The 23,453-nt window shown below is 37.2% G+C and overlaps 1 protein-coding gene across 4 annotated transcripts in view; it reads right to left on the bottom strand.

Annotated features, from left to right (window-relative positions):
- The window catches only part of Adam23 (ADAM metallopeptidase domain 23), a 164,044-nt gene that overhangs the window by 91,860 nt on the left and 48,731 nt on the right, over nucleotides 1–23,453 (bottom strand). For all 4 annotated transcript variants that reach the window (XM_074071556.1, XM_074071558.1, XM_074071559.1 and 1 more), the window contains exon 4: nucleotides 939–1,002. In XM_074071556.1, coding sequence (XP_073927657.1) covers nucleotides 939–1,002 — 64 coding nt within the window. The remainder of the gene's footprint in view (nucleotides 1–938; nucleotides 1,003–23,453) is intronic.

The raw sequence follows: 23,453 nt of genomic DNA, 5'->3' as shown, positions 1-23,453 counted from the left end.
TGAGCATCAACATGACACCACAAATGGAAAATTCTATACCATGAAACTATTTCATGTACAAACTAGCATGTGCAAGGCTGTAGGTTCAATTCCCAGCACAGCCTCCCAAAAAAAAAACAAAACTTGCTGGGCTTAATCCCAGCACTCAGAAGGCTGAGATAGGAGGATGAAGATTCAAGGCCAGAATGAGTTACACAGCAAGACCAAGAGTGCTCCCTAAATCTTACTTGCCCCTCCTGTCCTCTGCCCTTCTTAGGCAACAAAGTCGCTTGTACTAAATACTCATCCTAATAATCCACGTGGTCTGATAACTCAGATTCTGTGACTGTAAGAGCCTGGTTGAGCATCCTGATCTGAAATGTTAAATCCAAAATGCTCCAATCTTTTTGAGCATCAACATGACACCACAAGTGGAAAATTCTATACCATGAAACTGTTTCATGTACAAACTTATTTAAAAAACTGTGTAAAATTACTTATACTTATGTGTATAAGTTGTATGTAAAACATAAATGAATTATGTGGTCAGACTTGGGTCCCCTCTCCAAGCTATCACAGTATGTATAGGCAAATACTCCAAAATCAAAAAAAAATCCAAAATCCCAAAACACTTCTGGTCCCAAGGATGTCAGACAAGGAATTCAAACTTACACTTGAAGGTGCTGACATGGAACTGAATAGCTTTTTGTATCATTACATAAGGTACTGATTGTATAACAAAAACAATAAATATTCCCTTGTCCTGAAGATATAAAATCTCTAATGCTATCTCAAACATTTATAAGTTTTAATAAATTTCTCCTCACTAAAGACAGCATCCTTGTAGAGGATGCCGGGTGATTTTATCAAGGAAAACATCAGAACCATCCAGTGCACACTAGTCAGTTCTATGATGGACATATTTATGCTACGTGATTTCTAGACACTTCCAACCATACCTTTGAGTACTGTGGCTTCCCATTTTCATAGTGAATCTCCACATAATCCGAAGACAGCAAACCACTGCAGAGGAAAGAAGAGAAAGTGATTTCTGCATCTAAGACACTGGAGGGTTAAAATAGCTCAATCAGTGGATTTGAGGGCATGCAAGCCAAAAAGTGCTACAGTGCATGGTTAGCACAAAAACAAGTTATCGTCTAGAGTCTCAAACACTGTCCAGTCACAAGCCATTCCTCAGTCCATACAAAAAGACAAGACACAGGCAAATTTAAGGGTAACTCCATAGATTCAACCTCTAATTGGTAAGTTACTTAAAACTAAACTGTAAGGAGAAGGAAACATGCCCTGTTTTAAAAATCCCACAGTTATGTTCTAAATTATTGAAATTTCATAAACTGTAATCATTGAGGAAGAGTATTGAACTAGAGCTAACAAGTGCTTTCAATAAGGGCCAGTAGTAATATTTTTAGGCTCCACCAGTGACCTGGTCTCTACTACAACCACTTAACTCTGCCACTGCACTGCATGAACAGGCAGGCAATGTAAACAAATGAGTGTGGCTATACTGAATAAAACTTTATTTATAGACACTGGAATTTGAATTTCACACAGTTTTGTTATGCCATGAAATATTTTTCTTCTTTAGGTTTTTCAACCACTTGAAAATGTAAAAAGCAGTCTCAGCATGCAGACCACACAAAAATAGGTATGACCAGATTTGACCTGTGGACTATAGTTTACCAAGTCCTAATATAATTAATGGCTAAGAGCACAGACTTTGAAGTCAAAGTAGGGTTAAACCCTGGCCCAAGCTCTTACTGGTGCTGTAGCCATGGGAAAGTTCCCCAGCATGTCAAATGGAGATAGTTAAGAGTATGAATCTCACAGGACATTGTGAGGGTTCAGTACAACCATGAGTATGCAGTACTTAGCCCAAATATCAGCACTCAGTGTCACACTGGGTACTGTGGCTGTCACCACTGTTTTGTTAAGTCAAGATCGTAAAAATATACTGTTCCATATACAACGTGTGAAATACAAAATTTGCACCCCTAAAGAGTGCTGAATTAGGGAAGCTGTGTGTTCCTATTTGGCTCTGCCAGCAGGACAAATAGCAAGTGATACTGACCACTCACGACACCCCGGCATTGTTCTGAGGGCTACAAAGGTCTTACTAAACTCTTCTAATCCTAGTGGTAACTGATGGGCAACAGTAAGCCCAACTCTGAGCCAGTTACATGCCTTAAGTTCAGACCTTCATTTCCTCTTCCACAAAATGAAGGCCTGGAGCAGAAGATTCTTCACGTCCCTTCCTGCTCCGACATACAGATTTTCTATAATTTTGCCTAATTGTCAGTTTGCTTGTTAGGAAACCTTGACGTTACTTCTTTAACTGAAGAATGGAAGGACTCCTGAGAGCTGTACCTGATGCATTCTAAACTGATCCCATGGAAGGGGTGGACAGGGGTGACTCAAAGTAGTCAATGGTCAATAGGGAGCCTCCTGTACGCATCCAGCAGTTTGTCTGTCCTGTGGACCCCAGAGGACAACCTTTATAACACTGAAGCAAAGTAAGTGCTTAAATATGTTCCCTATTGCAATTGTGACTCAAATGTGTATAGGTCAATGGTTCTACATTTGAAACTAAATTATGTTATGTCTATTCATTCCCTTTAAAAAATCTAAATAATGACAAAAGTAATGACAATACTTAACTCTATGTACATGGGGAAACCTGACAGGGTGCAGAAACTTTTAATTGCTAGTTTACTTCATCAACTACCAGTGCTGTGAATACACATATACAGGGTTGTTGATGGTTAACACTTCTCTGTGCAAGGCTGCAACACCAAAAGTAGAAAGATCTCCCCAACTGTGTCCTAATTGCAATTCTCCATGGAAATTTGTTGTTTTCAAAATTCTCAACCACACAATCCCTAGAGCATGTCTAGGAGTTGGAAACAAAATTACTCTGGAACACTACTTTTGCTTGTATTTACAATAGTGGATAATGGCATTCTAACCATCCATCATCAAATCTGGTAACGGTCACTTTAATTGTCCTGTTTCCCACTTTTAAAGGAACTCTTTCACCAATGACCATACCTATTTCTAATAATGCCTCCTTTTGAGAATCTTAAAGAAGATAAACAGTAGCTTTTCAGAACGCCTGTGACACATAGACACAGACACGATACCCTCAACCACCTGCCCCTCCTCACCAGGCTACTCCATGCTTCCACCTCTTACAAATAGCATAGACTTTCCTTCTATCCGTCCACAGCCATCCCTCTCTGCAACTGCTTGTTTACCCACCATGTTATCTCTAGCACCTGGCACAAGGCCTCGTGCACAGCAAGCTCTGATAAGTGCCTGCTGAGTGAGCAAACATCTACCAACACCTACTATATGGTGGTCCCAACCTGTGTGCAGAGAAAACAGGGTGAAGAGTGAACTTAAAATTCAATCAAAATCAGCACAAATATGCAAAATTGGTCATCTCGCCCTCAAATACTATTGGTAAGCTCTCTGAAAGTGCATTATAATGCTAACTGAAATATAATCTAATCAATTATAAAAGTCTTAAAGCAATGCCAAGGTAATAGGATTTTTTGATAATGGACAAGTAGCACTAAAAAGGAAGACTTCAAAGGTTAACGGGGTGGTCCTGCCCGGCTCCAACCAACCAAGCAGGAACATGTGATCTCTATCTCTGTACACCTGCGGATGAGTTGTCTGGCAATCCCTGTGGCAGATGCCTCCAAGTCCTTCCCTCCACCTCTGCTCCCTGTAGTCCCTAGTAGCATTTCCTCTTGGAAACATAATGTTCTCACATGCCAATACTGATCTATTTAGTACCTGTGGGTGCTAACATGAATTGGTGTTTTACTTTGTTCATCACCCAATCGGGTATTTGGTTCTGAAGAATCTAATAATTGTGGGAACTGATAAAAGGAAGTTTGTGAACATCATAAGTTCTAAAATAAAATTTTTTTTCAATAACTTAAGAGAACAGCAAGACTATGGTGCCAAGAATCAGGTCAATGAAGGGAACTGTGGCAGAAATAATGCTCTGTATTCACCAAATGTCATTTCTTCCTTGCCTTCCTAGCACAGTAAAACCACATTTCATAGCTTCCCCAGTTAGATTAGGGCTGGGAAATTGGATTAGGCTCCTCTAGTATGACCACTAAAATCCCTGTGTGACTACCCAAGCTCTCTCTTCCTTGGCAACGCTGGATACCACAAGCTCCAGATGGCACAACTGTGAGATGGATGGATGCAGCTTAGCCTCCTATGACAGGATTTGGAGAAGGGGCTGCCTATAAGAGCCATCCTAGGCAATAGTCAACTTGTTTTTGACCACAATGTGGCAAAAAGACAAAATCTTAAAGCATTAAGTCTCAGAAGTCATCCTTACTACTAAATAGTCTAAACTATCCAAACTCCAGGATTATCTCAACGAAACCTTTTATAAATTTATGGTGAAAGAATCTCATAACCAGAAGCAAATATGCAAACAGGGTTGCTATTGTATCTAGGCATAGGTTTTGCCTATATAGACTATATATCTCTACTGACTGGATCCTTGAGTTCAAGATTATGTGCCTAATGAACACAGACAAATGAAGAGCAAGTGGTCAGAACTTCCAAAAATTTACATCTCCCATTATAGGAAGGCTCATTACAGATAAGCAAGAATCTCAGTAACTAGAAAATAACTTACCAACATTTCCTAAATCCAGAAAAAAATTTAACTAAGAAGGGTAGATAACTTCTAGTTTTTTGGAAAATAACTTCAATCTCTTACTTCAAAAAATTTTTTTAAATTACAAGCTTTCTATGGCCAGGAAAGTCTGGGGATGATCTAATCAAGAAAAATAATTGTTTAAAATGAGACAGCATGGATAACAGGGTCTTGACTCATAGACACTACTAAGAAAGATATGCATTGGACCACGAAGGAAAGCATGTGTTCTGCATAACTTAAAATCATTCACTTATGCTGGGCATGGTGGTACTTACCTGTAATTTCAGCACTCAGGAAGCTGACTCAAGAAGATCATGAGTTTAAGGCCAGCCTGAGCAACATAGCAAGACCTTTTCTCAAAAAAAACAAGAGCTGAGGATGTAGATCAATGGTAGAGTACTTCCCTAGCACATGCAAGGCCTGGGCTCAACATCCACCACTATAAAAAAAAAAAAAAAAAAGCACTCACTCCCATGTAAAAACATAGTCAAACTACCAGTCTCTAGTAGTGTCTTCTCTTCCTAAAATTTACGTACACTGAAATTATGTGTTGTGCCCCAGTCTATCTCTAATTGGGAAACAGAGAGAACAGGCTCTTCTGAAGGGATCTGGAGACCAAGAGCATACCTTCCCAGCAGAACCAGGTAAGTCTGGATGAAAAGAAAGAAGCAAGATCAAGGTATAACGGCTGAATGGCCACATAACTTATCATCCAAACTGGGACATTTCTGGGAGCGAAGAGAAGCATATTAATAATTATGCCAGGACAGTAGATATATATAAACCAGGAAGCACTATTCTGGGAAAAGTGAGACATATATCATCCACTGTAACAACCAAATTTAAGGTACACACATTAAGTTCTACAAGGAGGTTCGGCCAGTCTGCAACGTGAAAAATACTCAAAAGGCTGAGATGCTAAGTAAGCAGCCTTTGTCTCCTCCTCCCTTGATTTTGGGTTCTGTGATTATGTTTCACATGGCCACTATTTTAGGAAGGCCTTGAGCAGGCACCTTAGGTTCTCTCTCTAGTGCATCTGAAGTCCAAGGTGAGGGAATCAGGAAGCTACGGGCTCTGTTCCCTGTAACACACTGGACTAGTCAGGTCTCGACCAGCCATACTCCTTACAAAGTCTTTGCTCTAGGTGAACAGTAGCACAAATATTCTAATACAATTCTCAGTAGTGAAACATGTCAGTTTACTTCTACATCTGATCAAACTGCTGCTGAGATAGAAGTCAAACAAAGAGCAAAAAAAGTAAATGTGTCTAGAAAAGGAGCACCATGCATGCCCATTGTCAGAGCACAAACTCAGTCATCTTTTTCTGCGGCTCGACAGTGCTTACGTTTTCAGTTTGGGAACCTTGATCACACCCAAGAAGTCCCTAACAAATTTCTCCAAGAAGTCTCCCACCACCTGACCCCACCAGGTCTCACATTCATTCATTCATTCACTTATTTACTGGCAACCAATGCTGGTCACTGTGGGATCCTCAACGTTACAGAGCTTCAAGAACAACACTGCACGATGGCACTCCCTCTTCCCATTAGAAGCTTCTCTTTTTTTCCTCTTTTATACACATACTGCATTTTCAGTTTGTCAAGTAACTAATATACATGGTAATGAATACAGACACAGAAGTTGAACCCAATGCATTCATAAAAGCATAAGTTTATAACCTATGATTAAGCTTCAGTCCTTCAATTGATTTTCTTTTTGAAAACAATAGACTTAACAAGCAAAATAATTTTTCAATTACTACTTTTCTAAAGTTTTATGGAAATAAATGTGACTCATACTGCCTAAAATAGTTTTTATATCAAAATCTGTTTCAGACAGAAAATAGGTACTCCTTTGAATGTAAACAACAAAATAAGGCTTTTAAGCTAAGTTAAAAGATTGTAGACATGGAGAGGTTGAGATTTAAGAGTGCAGCAATGATACATGAAGTAGATGAAAGTTTTGTGTCAAGTTAAGCTAAGATGGCAAGTGAGGCCTGGGCTGGGAAGTGTGGATTATTTCATGAGAACAAAGCTGCAGGCAGACAATACTAGCAAGAGCAGAATATAGGGGTTTAAGCTTCTCTGGGGTCACAAGAGGAATTTAACGAGTTCCTAAATTACATGAGAGATTATAGCAGAAATGTCAACACGTAGGTGCTCTTGTACCTCAGGTGATGAACCCATGCACATAACAGTTTAGAAAACCTTAGTATAATGATGATAGAAACATGGCCTGCAAGTTAATAGTGGAATGAAGAAAGGAGGAGTTAGAAGAGAAATCTTGGGTAGACTCGAGGTGATACAAAAACTCAGAATCCCCATTCCACTGGCTTTATCAGCCAGCCAGTCAACTGAGAGCACTCTTAAGAGGTGGTATCAGACAGCATGAAGCAACTAATCACGGCTGTGGTTACTACTAATGCATCTGCAAGTGCACTAGTAATTCTGAGATTCCGCTATGACAGAATCGCAAGTTCACAATTTAGTTTATCCCCACAGTTTATTTTTTAAAAAATTAAAAGAAAAAACTAAATCCAAATAAAAATAGCCTATCTTTTGAATCATGACTGAAATGCTATGATGAACAAATTTCAAAGCTAAAAATGAATGCTGCAAGTTACTGAATATTGCTAATCCAGGTCCTTTACTGGCAAGTCCAATATTTGCTAACACAACTATTAAATGAGGCATCACTCATAGTGAAATTATAGAGAATGGAGGAGGCTCTGTTATCAATCTTGACTTCTGATAACTTCATACACACAAAACAACCTTGACTTCTGATAACTTCATACACACAAAACAACATTCCTCCAAGTCCAGTTATTGTCAATGTTAAGAAAAAAACTCCCTTCTTTTATATTTTAGTCTACTCAAAAAAGTAAACATTTGTTTATATAGTATTCCTGTCTCCCCAGATAAGCATAAAATGGTCAAAAATGAACAAAAAAAGAAACCAATTCAAAAAAACTATCAGAAATAGTAAGAGTTAAATAGGGTAGCTGGTTACAAGATAAATATGCTAAAGTAAATAAACTGGGGAAAAAGTTTCTAGCAATGATAATAAGAAATTTTACCTATGTATATACGTATATGTATACATAGTATTACATATGTATACATATACATAGTATACATATGTATACATATACATAGTATACACATATAGTATAATTATGTATATATACATGTGGATATATATATATTTATATATATACATATAAATTAAGAACAACTTAGGTTTAAATAAATGTGAAGAAATGTACATATGATGTTAACTACAAATCCTTAGTGAGACATAAAAGGAATCACAGCTGAATAAACTACAGTTTGTGAGTCTCCACAGAAGCATTCAGTATTATAAAGATGTCTATTACCCTCAGCCTTCTTGAGTTTTGATCAAATTCCAAATAAAATCTCAGAAAGTTTTTCTAACTTGAGAAAATGTTCCTAAATTTCATCTTAAAGAAAAAAGTGCTTGAGACTACCTCAAACATTTTTCAAATAAAACAAAAGTGACAAAAGTATTACTATTACTATTACAGTAACTAAAGACACAGAAAACTGACCTAAATACACAGACAGCCCAAAGGGCAGAGCAGAAAATCCACAAAAAGATTCAAGTTCACATCAAAAACTTCATATGTGATGATAATGACATGTTAAATCCATAAAGAAAATAAAGAATACGTTTCATAAAAGAGAAACACTTGCATGCCCATGTTTATTGCAGCACTATTCACAATAGCCAAACTGTAGAATCAGCCTAGGTCTCCAACAACCAATGAATGGATGAAGAAAATGTGAGCTATAGATATAGACACAGATATAGATATATATAGATATATAACAGAATATTATTTTGCCATAAAGAATGAAATTATATCATTTTCAGTAAAATGGGATAGAACTGGAGATCATGTTACTCAAGCTCAAAAAACCAAATATTGCATGTTTTCACTCAAATATGGAATCTAGACCTAAAACGATATTGATGATGATGAGAATAATAATAATAATAATGGGACATGAGTGTAAAAGGAGGCTGCTGGGGGGATCAGTAGGAGTTGAGCAGGGAAAGGAAAGGGTACTGGAGGATGAAGAGGATTGAAGTAAGAAATATATAGAGAGACAGATTTAAAAGAGCATAATAAAAGGGGAAGAAGAGGGAGGGACTAAAGGAATACAGGGGTGAACTTGTTCAAAATACATCATGAGCATCTATGGAATTATCACAATGAAACCTCTTGTACTATGAAAACTGATGCGATTTGATGATATTCAGGGTTTTTACAATCATCTTTAGGTGTGACAATTGTACTTTGGTTACATTTTTTAAAAATCCCTGTCTTTCAGAAATGTAAAATGAACTATGATGTTATGTCAGACTTGTTTAAAATTAACAGGGGCATTGGAGTTAGCCAATGTGTGGGACACAGGTGAAACAAGATTGGCTCTGAGTTGACTGATGATTGTTGAACTTGGGCCATAGATACTTGGAAATTCATTGTATTATTTTCTCTACCTATATTTACATTTGAAACTTTCCCTAAGTGTTCTAAATGTGAATCCAATTTGAAATGGTGGAGGTGGTGAATTCAAGTACAATATATTTGATATATTGTAAGAACTTTTGTAAATGCCACAATGTACTCCCACCCACCATAGCAATTAAAAAGAATAAAATTAAAAAGTTATAGCAAACTAAATTAATAAATATGGTTTAGACAAGCAGCTTATCATTTGGGGAAAGTTATATATGTATCTCACCTTACATCAAACTAAAGAATACATACATTGAAACTACATGTGTTTTGAAATAAAACCATACACTGATCGTAAAAATCCAGCTGAACATAGGAGGCCTTTTCACATATGACCTTAAACCTAGAACTTATAAAGAAAAACACAGATAAGACCATAAAAATGTGTAAGCTTCCGGGCATGGTGGTGCACACCTATGATTCCAGCTACATGGGAAGCATAGGTAGGAGGATGGCGATCCAAAGCTAGCTCAAGCAAAACAATGAGACCATCTCTGAAAAATAAAAGGGCTAAAGGATGACTCAAGTGATAGAATGCCTAGCTAGCAAGTGCAGAGCCCTGAATTTCAAACTCCAGTAATAACAACAAAAAAAAATTGTAAGCTGTTTATGTTTATGTTTAAATAGCACAAACAAAATTTCAAGGCAAACTGAGAAGAAACACTAGCAAGATACATGAAAAACAAAGGGTTATTATCCTTAACAGGAGGAACCCTTAAAAAACAAAACCAAATAAAAACTGTTAATAGAAAAGTTGGCAAAAGACAATCACAAAAAATGAATAAACAAAGTGCAACCCACAGAAAAAAGAAAACAAATAATCAATAAAAGACCTGTAAATTAAAATAACATAAGAGACCATTTTCTCCCATCTGTGCAGAAAGTAAAAATGAATGATAGAAGTGAGTCCTGGCAAGGACATAGGAAAATTGTCCAGAGGGTGACATGGCAGTGGGTATGAAAGGCCCCGGGAACATGTGCACTGTAACTCCCAAGTTCTGCCTATGAGGATCTAAGACCTCCTGCAGGTTTGTACACGCACACACCAGAATGCATATGTGAATAGTTTGTATGTGCTTTTACAGACAACTAGAAACATACTCACAATGTCATTCAAGGAAAAAACAAATGAGAGAATACTGTTTGGTAATTTTTAAGTACACTTTTATGTGTATATTCACACAGAGAAAAATATCTAAAAAGGTATATACCAAAATGTCAATGTGAGACTTGCTTCCTATAGAAGTTTCAACAATTCTCCTTTCTTTTGCTTACCTACATTTTCTGAAGTCTTTACAATGACTACATGTTACCTTTTTAGGAAGAAGCCACTGTGTAAGCTATATTTCTTTAAAGGAAGAGAAGCATAACTCCTTTAATGAGGGTACTATTAAATTAATGACTAATTTCAGGACTTGGAAAGGCAAGGAACCACAGACATTCACAATATCATCACTAAGCATGCAGAGAGCAGTGGCATGGTCTGCCTTAATGTCCCCTCAATTCAATGAGCTGGACATTTATGGAACACATGGAGGTTGCTCATGCTGAAGGGAGTGGACAAGGCCAGAAAAAGAAACAAAATGTGGTCCCGACACTCAAGGTGATTACAATCTCAGAACTAAAAAAGATAAGGCAGCACGTGCCCTCACAAAATGAGTAACAAAGCATCAAGCAGCCCTAAAGGGGAAATTAATTTCAATTGATATGATCAGGAACTCTTTAGTGAAGAAGTAGGGCTTAGATTGAACAAGGAAATAGGGGCAGAAAGAACAGATTCTACAGACAGGGACCAACGTGTACAAACATATGAAGCAGGAAAAAGGCAGGAAGGCATTTTCAGGACAAGCTAAAAACGCATTTTGGCCAGGTCATCAGTGATACAGGAAGGAGATGCAAAGGCAGGTTTGGGACCAGACAGTGCACAGGCTTACGCAAGGACTTGGAACTTTCAAAGGAAAGGCCAGGAGCTCAAACTTAGAAAGCTACTTATAAAAGCTGCAAGTAAACGATGCATTCTGTGTCCACAGAAGCTACAAAGGCATTAGGGCTTAGTTCTATTACTGGGTCAGTTAGAGCCATCAGCAAAGTAATTAATGTTACCAGCAGGAGAGATCAGCAAGCAACCAGCAAAGATGCAAGGAAGAAGCCTTTTCACATATGAGAACCTGTAGCTTTAACTCTTGTTCACTCATTCAATTAATGGTTGAAGACTGAATGAGAAGGAGGGGGGAGATGAGAATTAAAGAACTTAATAAAGATTAATTTTTGCCAAAATGTTTCCATTTTCAAATACTTTTACTGTATACTATAAATACGTGTTTTATAAAATTTGTTAGGCAAATTCTAGGGCAATACCTTGCAGACTTAAAGCTGTTTCACTACAGTTTTTGCATAACAACCACAATTGTTTTTGGGTGCTCTCCTCTTCTCTTTTTTCCTTACCTTAGAGGGAGCCTAACTCTTGATTTCTGCTGGACTACCACAATCTGAGCCTGCAAGGCATCCACTGTATAAACTGGGACATGAGAACTCACAGAGCAAGTCCCCAAGACCCACAGACTGAGGACAAGTCTGTACAGCCCTACACAGGAAAAGGCATTTGAAGCTGTCACCCTAGATTTCTCTGTACTATGCAAAAAACAGCATCTTGTCCAATCATATGCCACAGGGATCTGTAGAGATGATAATTAGGATCCTTCCTAAACAGTAGATCTGTTTAAGAAATTATCACATTGTGGCCATTAGAAACATCCTACTGCAGTTATATCAAACCATCAAGACAGAGAAGAACTGGACATAGCAAAAAGAGGAGAAGAGGAGGAGAAAGAGAAAGGAAGAGTGGAACTCTAATGGTTTCTTCATGTATGCACAAAATTACTATGTACAACACAGCATCTAGGGAATTACCATTTAAAAAAATGACCTTCAAGCAATCCCACCTTCTAAGCACATTTCTTGGCATCAAACAATTACTCACTGTTGCTTTCAAATGCTTAAAAGGAAGGCAGGAAGGACGGAAGAAAGGAAGGAAGGAAGAGAGGGAGGGAGAGAGAGAAAGAAGGAAGGTAGCTTGATGATTTACCTAAAGTACAACTAATTTCTCTTAACTAAAGACAATTTCATTCTCCCAAATTATGTACCATTTCAAAATAACAAAAACAAATTTCTGAAAATTACAGAATTTATTAGAAAAACTACTGATCATTTGTAACTTCTCTTGAAAGGGGAATTCTCCCCCTGGTGTGAACTCTGAGACTCAGTGTAGTAACTTCCCTGCTAGTGGGGGCTCTTTCACTGGCTCACTGTCATGTCCTCAGTTGTGAAAGAAAGCCTAAACTAAAAAGACATTGGGGAGCTGAGTGTCTCTGAGATCTGGGAGAAGTCCCTCATATTGTGGAGCTGGTTTTCTCTTCCATAACACAAAAACATTGGTTACAGGATATCCAAGGAAATTTCCAACTGTAGACAGTAAATGTCATCACCATCTTCTAGCCTACATATAACCTGTACTAAGCTAGAGACGAACACTGCTGACACACACATCCTATTTGTTTGGTACAGCTACTGGTCACTGAAATGGCTTAAGGCCAATCCTTTCCAGAAGGTACTGAAAGAACAGTTCCATTCATGTTACCAATTATAACCGTAAAGAGCTGCTTAAACTTTTTTCTATTTCTACATATTTCTATGTATCTCAACCAAAAGAGAATACTTTGATTTCCAAATATAGTGATACTCTCTCTATAGATTAGATTAATAATTAACAACAAAAAACTTTTACACAGAAAGTAGTCTGAGAGCTAACAATCAGCATCTGCTAAAGCTATTTCTGCACTGACACCAACCAGTCTAAGTGGTCTGTGGAAAATCAAACAACACAATTAAAAAAACATTACTTAATTGTGACTAAAATAAATCAAAAATTTTGGGCTCATATTAACATGCTTTATCATAGAGGCACTAAAAGCCAAGCGTAACAGGGAAAATTAGTACTCATCCTGCAAAAATATAACAGGATATTACAATAAGCAAATCTGATGACAATTAATGTCACTTTGAAAGACATGTATAAAACAGTGATTAGAGGTGAGTAACTTAATTTACTCCAATCTAATTATAGAGTCTAGACATTTTGAAGAATATAAAAACTGAATTTTTAATCTTTTAAAAGCTACTCAGATCATTATTTGCATGGGATGTTCTTAAAATCATTTAAAATAATTTAAAGCAGATGCATTCCTTCTATGTTAATGTATATGTGATGTGCCAGTAATAAAATAAATCCAGTGATGGCTTTTTAAAAATGCACAACAAATCTATAAATCAGAGTTTTAAGACCATTTCTGAAAATGGGCTCTTTTTCCTCCAGCCAGACAACTTTCATTAAATTGTCTTAAAATTTCAGTCCAGGTAGACAATCTTACATTCACAATGTACCTGTCAATGTTTGGATCAAAAGCAAAACCTTTATTACAAGATTCCAGAAGCAGCCAAATCCCAGAGAGACTAACACAGAAAAAAGGAGAAACTATTCTATTTAGGTCTTTCAAGGGATCTATTTTTAGTTTAATCTTAAAACCAGATGTTATGAGAACCCTAGTGAAAATTCTAACATTAACTGTATGTGATCCACAGTGGTGAATTTACTAAGTATCACTGTATGTTCCAAGGCCTAAGTGGTTAAGACAGGAGATGGCAGGGAAAGAGAAGGATGAGAAGGATCTGAAATAACTTGACTCACATGCAGGAAGGCCAACTCTAAATTGTTAACTCATGATAGGAATAGAAAATAGAGTGGGCTACTTCAGGAAAATTCTAGAAGTTAGTGGTCTAGTAAAGTCAAAACTGTGGGCCAAGAGAACTGTGAGGAGTTGAAATGCATACAGAGGCTAGAGATCATACCGATCTGTGCATGCTAGAAAAGCAAGTAAGATTTTCCGAACTGCCATCTCATAGAAAGGGGAGGTACCACAGTGCAGCCCCAACACTTGCTATGGTGGCCCACATACAGTAGGCTTCCTAATAAGGTCTCACTGATAAGTCATCAAGTTAAGAAGCTCAGAAAGACAAGAAACAAGACAAGATGGCATCTCTCACTCTAGACAGGAATCCATAGGAATCTGAGAATCCTCTATGCAGAACTCAGCTCCCAGGTAAGCAGAGAGGGGCCTGAGAAAGCACACAGCAGTAGCAGCAAGGAGTCAATGAGGTCAGAAGAAGTTGCTTACCCTCAAACTGAGAGGACAAAATAGGACATTTCCAATGCTCACTAACAACATCAAGTAAGGGTCTGATGGGTGTCAGCATTACATATGTTTAATTTTTCTTTTCACACTAACTCTCATGTCAGTAAGTGTATTGATCAGCTTTTCATTACTACCACAAAATACCTAAGGCAACTAACATTTTTATAAAGAGAAAAAGATTTATTTAGTTCACATTTTTGAGACTCAAAGTCCCAACATTGTGCAGTTTCTGGCTGTGGCAAGGGGCTTAGGGCAGATGGATGGCAATGCTGGAAGGTCACATCAGGGCAAGCATGAGCAACTCATATCATGAGCAAGGCCAGCATGTGTGGAAGAGCTTACACTTATGAGAGACTGGGGTCCCACAATCCCATCCAAGGGCACATTACAGACCTCCCACTAGTGCTCACATACCCAAAGTCCTACCACCTGAGGATCAAGCCTTTAACCACAATGGACCCTTGGGGGACACAAACAATTAAATCATATCCAAGCTATAGCAGTAAAACTGCATGAATACCTGGAACCCTTCAAGAATGTTGTTATGAATATTCAGTGCCCTCCCAAAATTCATGCATTGAAGGCTGTCCCGCAGTGGAATGGTACTGTGAAACTAGGGGGTTATTGAGGGGTACTTAAGTTTAGACAAAGTCATGAGAGTGGAAAACTCATGATGGGATTAGTGGCCTTTTAAGAAGAGACCAGATCTCATAAATGAGGCCCTGGGTTTGCTATCCAGCACTACAAGAGAGCTTTCCCTCTTTCTTTCTGCTTCACAAAGGTGAGAACACAGCAAGAAGACAGATGTGTGCAAGCCAGAAGAGGAATTCATCAGCAACTAAATCTGTCAGCACCTAGACCTTGACCTTCCCAGCCTCCAGAACTGTGCGAAATAAATGTCAGTTGTTTAAGTCACCCACTGTGTTAGAACAAGCCTGAGCAGACTAAGACAATGTTAATCCTCTCAGTCCTAAACTAGTTTCTCTTTACAGAACAATAGAAATAAACATCTATTCTTTTGCTGTTACTGCAAATTCTATTGTTATTATGTTTATCTGTTATCACTATTTTGTACCTTTTTTTTTTTTTTTTTTGGTAGAATTTCCAAAATCTCGTATCTAAGCTTCAGGGTAAGAAGTTACCATGAGTAGGAGGTGGGAGGTGAAGACAGATGACAGTGAGGGCCACAGAGAGTTTCTAAGACACTAATAATATTTCTATTTGTCAATGGTTGGTACATATGAATTCCATTTTGTTATTATTCTTTAAACTGTACAAATATACTTTCTAGTCCTTATGGATATTTTCATAATTTTAATAAATTAAAGAAAAAGGAACTCAAAATATCTATAGATAATAGAAAGAGAAGAAAGAGCCTAGTATAATGCAGACATTAAGAATTTTGAGGATGAGCCACATTGAGCCAGAAACAGATCATGGAAAAGGCATCTGGAATTAGAAAGCTGTCACTAGTAAGACCAGAGGGGGAACTCTACAGAACACGTGGGAGGTGAAAAGCACAGAGAACAAAAGGCAACTTTTTCCTTCTCCAAAAATAGCAGGCCAGCATGCATGTAGGAGTCCATTTCTATTAAAAGAGGAAAACTTAGAAAGGCAAAAGAAGTTCTTGGAGGACAGCAAAGTGTGGCAAAGAAAAGTTCATAAATGTCACAAAATAACAGACCAGACAGAATTTAAACTACATCTGACTTCCTTCCCAAAATAGTTAACTCTCACACTACAGAGCTGAATGTGCAGAAAATTAAAGGAGACCAACAACATTCCCTCCCCACACTGGTTTTCCATGGAAGGTCACAGAAGAGTAAGGACTGTGTTTGGCACCACATTAAGTAAACCTCAAGGGGTGACAATTATCCTTTACCCTTCACTGGAAGAAGCTACAAACTTAAGTTTGATTTTTAAAGAAAACCACACAAACTTTGTTTTCAATCACCAAAACTGCCATGGGTAGCAATTTTGTTGTTTCACTAATAACTTAAGCACATATTTCTGAATCCATACTGACAGCAAATGTCTTCTCTTTCTCATGCCATGTTGTCTTGCTGTATTCAGAGATGGATTCTTACAGAGGAAGGTAAAATTTGTGGGTAAGAACACTAACAGGAAGTCTATGGAAAAGCAAGAACTGTAACCACAACTGTCCTAAGGTAGGTGCCCTCACTCGTGCAGGTCATTTGTGCAATTTTTTGCTCAATCTAGACAAAGTCTTTTTCAGAATTTCTACTTTTTCATAAAAATATGTTACAATGTTGAATATGTAGAACACCCAATAATTCTGAAGAGGGTTATTCTAGGAGCGTTTTTACATGCATAATCAGAGGACCAAATCAATATTATAAGTTGCTGTACTTTTATAATTTTTTAAATCCTAAGGCCATGTAATGACACTTACTAGCCTTTTCAAATGATTAATACTATCTAAAACAAGAAGACATTTTTGAAATGGCTAACAATTTAAGCACCCACTCTAAACTGCAATCCAAAATCAGAAAGGTTGAGTGAAAATAGCATAATGAGGCTTTTTTTCCTTTTTCTGTGCTTCATGCCTGATTATTCCTATAATTATTAACTAGAACTTTTAGTTTGCTCTTCCTTTAAAAAGATATTAAATAGCTTGTTTGGGAAATTGAAAGATAACTCTGTATTTTTATATTTATATTTTCATTGATATATAAGTACACATTTATAGAGCATAGTGTGATAATGATATATCTTTATAATGACTGTATGATTAAATCAGGGTAATTAGTATTTCCTTCTCCTTAAACATTAATTTTTTTATGTTGGTAACCCAAAAACTCCTCTCTACCATTTTTTCTAAAATATATAATAACAAATTTTTGAGAACTGTTGTTAATTACCCTACTGTACTGTAGAACATCAGAACTTATTCCTTCAAAGAAACTGTATTTTTGGTACCCATTATCCAACCTTCCTTTCCTACCTCCTTCCCTTCCTAGTCTCTGGTAACTACCATTCTACTCTCTTACTTCTATGAAAGCAACTTTTTTTAGCTTCCATACATGAGTAAAAGAAAAACTCTAATCTTGTATCCCATAACCACAGGTAATAAACATGTAGATATCTTTCTTTGTGTGTGTGTGTGTGTGTGTGGTGTTAAGGATCAAACCCAGGGCCTTGTGCATGCTAGGCAAGTACTCTATCATTGAGCCGTGTCCCCAGACCAATCTTTAGATCTTTTATTTGGATTCTAGATTTATCAGTTCCTAGGGATGCCAGAACTTCACCACCTGTGTCACTGAAACTATACCATAAATACCAATTATCTCCACCTACTGTTGGATAACTCAATAAACCTTCCTATTCAAAAACCCTCATTGCTACAGAAGTCATCCTTTGTAGAAGTCCAAAGCTACTATGACTATAAGATTCCTAAGAAAAATGCATAATGATGGAAACACTTCCAAAGACTGAAAATGTTTCCCTTCTTCTCAATTTCTTAGATTATCATTAATCTTTTCACGTTCAGATTCCTTACACAGCTAAGTTTCCCATAAAAATAGAAGAATTAAAAAGAGGAACAAAAAGCTATTACACATTCCCTATAAAAAGAAATGACTCTAACTTCAAGCTACTGAAAACTATGAAGCTAAATACTGTGAAATTTGAGACAACACATACTTCCCCAGAACCTCAACAGGTCAGAGGACCCTTCAGAGGTAAAGTGAACCATGGTGGAAGTTCAAACACCTGCTCACCACTCCTGTCCAAGGAGCTCTCGCCTCCAGTGACAGATGAACCTCTCCAAGGAGAACAGTAACAGACTAGTATAAAGTGATCAAAACAGCAAACTCCCAATAAGCTAGAAGTCCTGACTTATTCCTCCATTCCTGTCTCCCCTCACTCTCCTGTCACACTGTGCTTCAGCAAATAGTTGTCTCCATGTACAGATGAATCATAACAAAAAAGTAAAGAACAGGGACCTCAGCACAGCTACTGATGAAGAACTAAGTCCAGGGGAGATGAAGGATGCACATCACAAGAAAACAGAGGAAATGTTCAAATGCTCTGGACTCAAAGAAATTATAGAAATAACTCTTTTTTAAAAGGAGCTCAAAGAAACATTATAAAAGAAGATGAAAAGGAAGCCGGTAAAATTCAAAAGGAAAAATGGAATAAAAAATTAATATTACAATGATGCAAATCAAATTAGAAAAAGAAAAAGGAAAAACACAGGAGTCAATGATAAAATGATACAAAGATGATGGACAAATAAAATAACATATACATACCACTGGTGCTCCTGAATAAAACATTAAAACACACAGAAAAGACAGGCAAAAATGTAACAGAACAGAGCTTTTCTAAAATCAAAGGAAGACTTGAATTTGCAACTCAAAAAGGTAAATCATGTTCCTAGGGAAAAAAAAAAAGCACCATTGCCATGAATGGTGTTATTAAATCCTGATAAAATTATGGATAAGGAATAATGATATGATGATCTGAAGTGGAAAAATGACATCTCTAAAGAGGGAAAAAGTAAGTCTACTTCAGCACCTCAAACTTGGGAGGTGCTCGATGCACTCTTAACATTTAGCTCAACTGAAAACCAAAAGGCAGAGGAATTTACTAAACCCTTTCTTTCTCTAGATTAAAATAAACAAGGCAACTTGGAAAACAGAAGTACTTCTTCGTCTCTTCTTTCTAAAATAAAAAAGCTTGAATTTGCAACTCAAAAAGAACAATGAAAAAAGCACCACTAACACGAATGGTATTATTAATCCTGGTAAATTTATGGATAAGGAATAACAATATGATGACTTAAAGTGGAAAAATAAGCTCTCTAAAGAGGAAAAAACAAGGTTGCCTCAGACCCATTCACTGCCAATTCTCAAGCCCAATGACAGCAGAGCCATTTCTGTAAAGTCCCAAGGGAAACAGAACTCAAAAACCCTATAATCTTATATCCAACCAAGTTATTTTCAAGTATAAGGGCAATAAACATTTATTTAGAAATGAACTCATGAAATACAACATTCAAAATTCCATCTCCGCTTATCTACTTTTCAGTTGATTCCAGTCAAGAAAAAACACAAATAACCCAGGGAGAATGGAGAAACCATAGTAAAAGGATCCATGATAGGCCTGTGAAGTTATTTTAAGTAAAGAATTAATGCTTATTGTGGGAACTGCAGCTAATGAGCAAAATGCAAATCTTATAAACTTACAAGCAATGTAAAATGAGCATTACAACTATCAAGTGAGGATGAAGGAAAATGCAAAATGCATTAGTGCATTTCAAATCTATAATCTACTTTCAAATTTTCTTTCAGATCTATAATCTAGTTGAAAACATTTCTTTTTAAATGAGTTCCAACAATGATCTTCATAACTTTAGTGGGATTATTTTTGGCAAATAATCTCCTTTCTTATGCAGAAAGACTTATCTTACAGCAATTCCTTTATTATTCTTCTAAAGTTAATACTCTGAAATTCAAATTTGTTAAATTTAGTTATATTTAAATCTATATTATAGAATAATCCTGTTTTTGTAAACTATCTACCAAGACTTCCATCACTGCACCATGGGTATTCTCAGTTAAATTTACAAATACAAATAATGGTTACTCACGGGGATTGGTCTTTGAGCACATGATAAAAGCGAGAGCACACAAGGGAGGGGTGAGGATAGGTAAGACACCTAAAAATTAGTTAGCATTTGTTGCCCTTAACACAGAGAAACTAAAGCAGATACCTTTTAAAAGCAACTGAGGCCAATAGAAGGGACCAGGAACTAGAGAAAAGGTTAGATCAAGAAGAATTAACCTGGAAGGTAACACACATACACAGGAAATTAATGAGTCAACTCCCTGTATAGCTATCCTTATCTCAACTAGCAAAAACCCTTGTTCCTTCCTATTATTGCTTATACTCTCTCTTCAACAAAATTACAGATAAGGGCAAAATAGTTTCTGCTGGGTATCGAGGGGGTGGGGGGAGAGGAAGGGGGCGGGGTGCGTGGTAAGGGAGGGGGTGGGGGCAGAGGGGAGAAATGACCCAAGCATTGTATGCACATATGAATAATAAATAAATAAATATATATATATAATAATAATAATGGTTACTTCTGAATAACAATCTGGGGGTGGTTTTTTGTTGTTTTTTAACTCTTTCATTACACTTTTTTTTGTATTGTCCTATACAATATTTATTTTAAAACAATTGTGTTTGACTTAGTAGCTACTATTCCATCTCTCAGAAGTAGGAAGACTACTGACAATGAAAAAGGAAACTAAGCATCCATCATTAGCTACTTTTTGCACAGTAGTTCAGTAACAACATGTCTATAACTGCTACTAAGCATGACCAAGTACTTGGGATATCCATTGCTTCATCATAGCAAGCTGCCATTTTAATGAACACTTGCCTCTGGATGGAAATCAGTAAGAATGAACTATGTCGGAGACCACAGAACTAGTAATGTACCTTTACTTCAAGTCTGATGTTGTTGCTGACTTCTCAGAAGTCAGGCAAGATCTTTATAACTCGAATATAAATGGCTACTTTAGCACCTCAAACTTGGGAGGTGCTCAATGAATGCTAATGTCTTGCTTAATTGATAACTGAAAGGCAGAGGGCTTTTTTTTCCTTTTTTTAGAAGAGGGTAAATTCACGTATGATATATCTCCAATTTTGTAGAAGAAGAAACAGAAAAGAGAAAATGAAAAAACATGACATTTTAGTGTGGTATCTATACACAATGGAATTTTATGCAGCCATGAAGAAGAACGAAATGTTATCATTCGCTGGTAAATGGATGGAATTGGAGAACATCATTATGAGTGAGGTTAGCCTGGCCCAAAAGACCAAAAATCGTATGTTCTCCCTCATATGTGGACATTAGATCAAGGGCAAACACAACAAGGGGATTAGACTATGAGCACATGATAAAAGCGAGAGCACACAAGGGAGGGGTGAGGATAGGTAAGACACCTAAAAAACTAGCTAGCATTTGTTGCCCTTAACACAGAGAAACTAAAGCAGATACCTTAAAGCAACTGAGGCCAATAGGAAAAGGGGAACAGGTACTAGAGAAAAGGTGAGATCAAAAAGAATTAACCTAGAAGGTAACACCCACACACAGGAAATCAATGTGAGTCAATGCCCTGTATAGCTATCCTTATCTCAACCAGCAAAAACCCTTGTCCCTTCCTATTATTGCTTATACTCTCTCTCCAACAAAAATAGAAATAAGGGCAAAATAGTTTCTGCTGGGTATTGAGGGGGGGGAGAGGGAGGGGGCGGAGTGGGTGGTAAGGGAGGGGGTGGGGGCAGGGGGGAGAAATGAACCAAGCCTTGTATGCACATATGAATAATAAAAGAAAAATGAAAAAAAAATTTAGCTTGTTTAAGAAAAAGGTAGCTACACAGGGAGTTTCCTTGTTATTTTTCCATGTATTTATTTATTACAACCCCAATGGTTCATCTCCTCTAATTTTTTTCATTCTACCTTAGTCCCTTTCTCCCAGGGGGGGAGGGTTGGCACCAGTGGGAAGGGGGAGGCGATGAGGAAATGGGGTAGAAGGGTGAATACGGCGCAAAAAAAGTGCAAAAATGGTATCTGTTGAAACTACTCCAGGAATGAGGGAGGGTGGATAAAGAAGAACAGTAGAAGAGGGTAAATTCATTTATGATATATTTGATACATTGCAAGAACCCGTGTAAATGCTACAAGTACCGCACCCAGCACAACAAAAACAAGAAAAAAAAAAAGCACAACAACAAAAAAAAGAAAACTGTACTTTCCCTGCTTTGTAAGCATGAAGCCCTGAGTTCAAACCCCAGTCCCACCAAAAAACAAGTAAGTAAAATAAAGAAAAATACACTTTTAAATAAAGCAACTGGGGAAATCCATACAATAATTCCTATCATACAAAGATCTGGCTGCAACTTGTCATACAAAATGCCACAGCCTTATTAACTGTCAAAACTTTACATGTACATTCTTATATGTTAAAAAATAGCCCTGCTTTTATTTCTCACTAGGTGAACATTGAAAGGCAACAGTACTTAAAATAGATGTGACTCTCCTTTTATTGGAAGATAAAGTACAATCTGATCCCACAATGTCTTTCAGATCCTCTGATTACCTTTTGCATTTTTAAAAATGATTCCAGCCTTCCCACTCTTTTTCATTTATGCATCTAGGTTTACACAACCATTCATTTTGACAAATGCCTGCTGTTCAATGTCAAAATACAAGTATAATTAACTGGAAAACAAGATTCTTTTCATTCCACTTAGATGAAACTAAGGGACACAGACACACACCTGTTTAAGAATTAGACTTTTGTGAACATCAAAGAAGTTTTAAGTTTTTCCAAATGATAACAAAGCATGTGAGGCTTTATCCTTCAGACAACAAGCAGTCATACAGCTGAAAGGCTGGACCTGCAATCCAACTGAACGTGATGGGCTTACAGATTTCAAGCTACACCTGAGGACATGTCTGAAGGAATCAAGTCCACAGAATGGAAATCTAGAAATATTCAGGAAAATGAGGGTCAGTATTGTGAGAAGGTAGAATAGCCCTGGACAAAGTCTATTTTGTAGTTGTCTTCCACTCAGCAAAATACCAACGACTCGGTGATGATAAGACCACCACGTTTCACTGACTGACTATTATTCTTTCCAATGCTCAGTTGCTACTATTTGCATTCCCACCTGCTCCCACCTTGCTTCCCCTCACCATCTGACAGGTTAATTAATTAATCCCTTCCCATAGGTCCTTTCCTCTACAAAACTTACTGAAATATGGATGACAAAGGTTAACTGCAGAAAGCACTGCCTTTTATTGGCAGAGACTTTGGCATTGTCTAGAATCTTAGTAAGAAATTCCATGAAGCTGAGTGGTCTTTAATAGGCATGTGGCAATTTAAGGCAAAAGAGAATTCTGAACTTTAAATCTAACCTTTCTTAATGTGAT

Source organism: Castor canadensis, chromosome 4, assembly GCF_047511655.1.
Source record: "Castor canadensis chromosome 4, mCasCan1.hap1v2, whole genome shotgun sequence".
In the NCBI taxonomy this organism is placed as follows: Eukaryota; Metazoa; Chordata; class Mammalia; order Rodentia; family Castoridae; genus Castor; species Castor canadensis.
The sequence above is the reverse complement of the archived record's forward strand: the minus strand, read 5'-3'. Positions and strand labels throughout refer to the sequence as shown.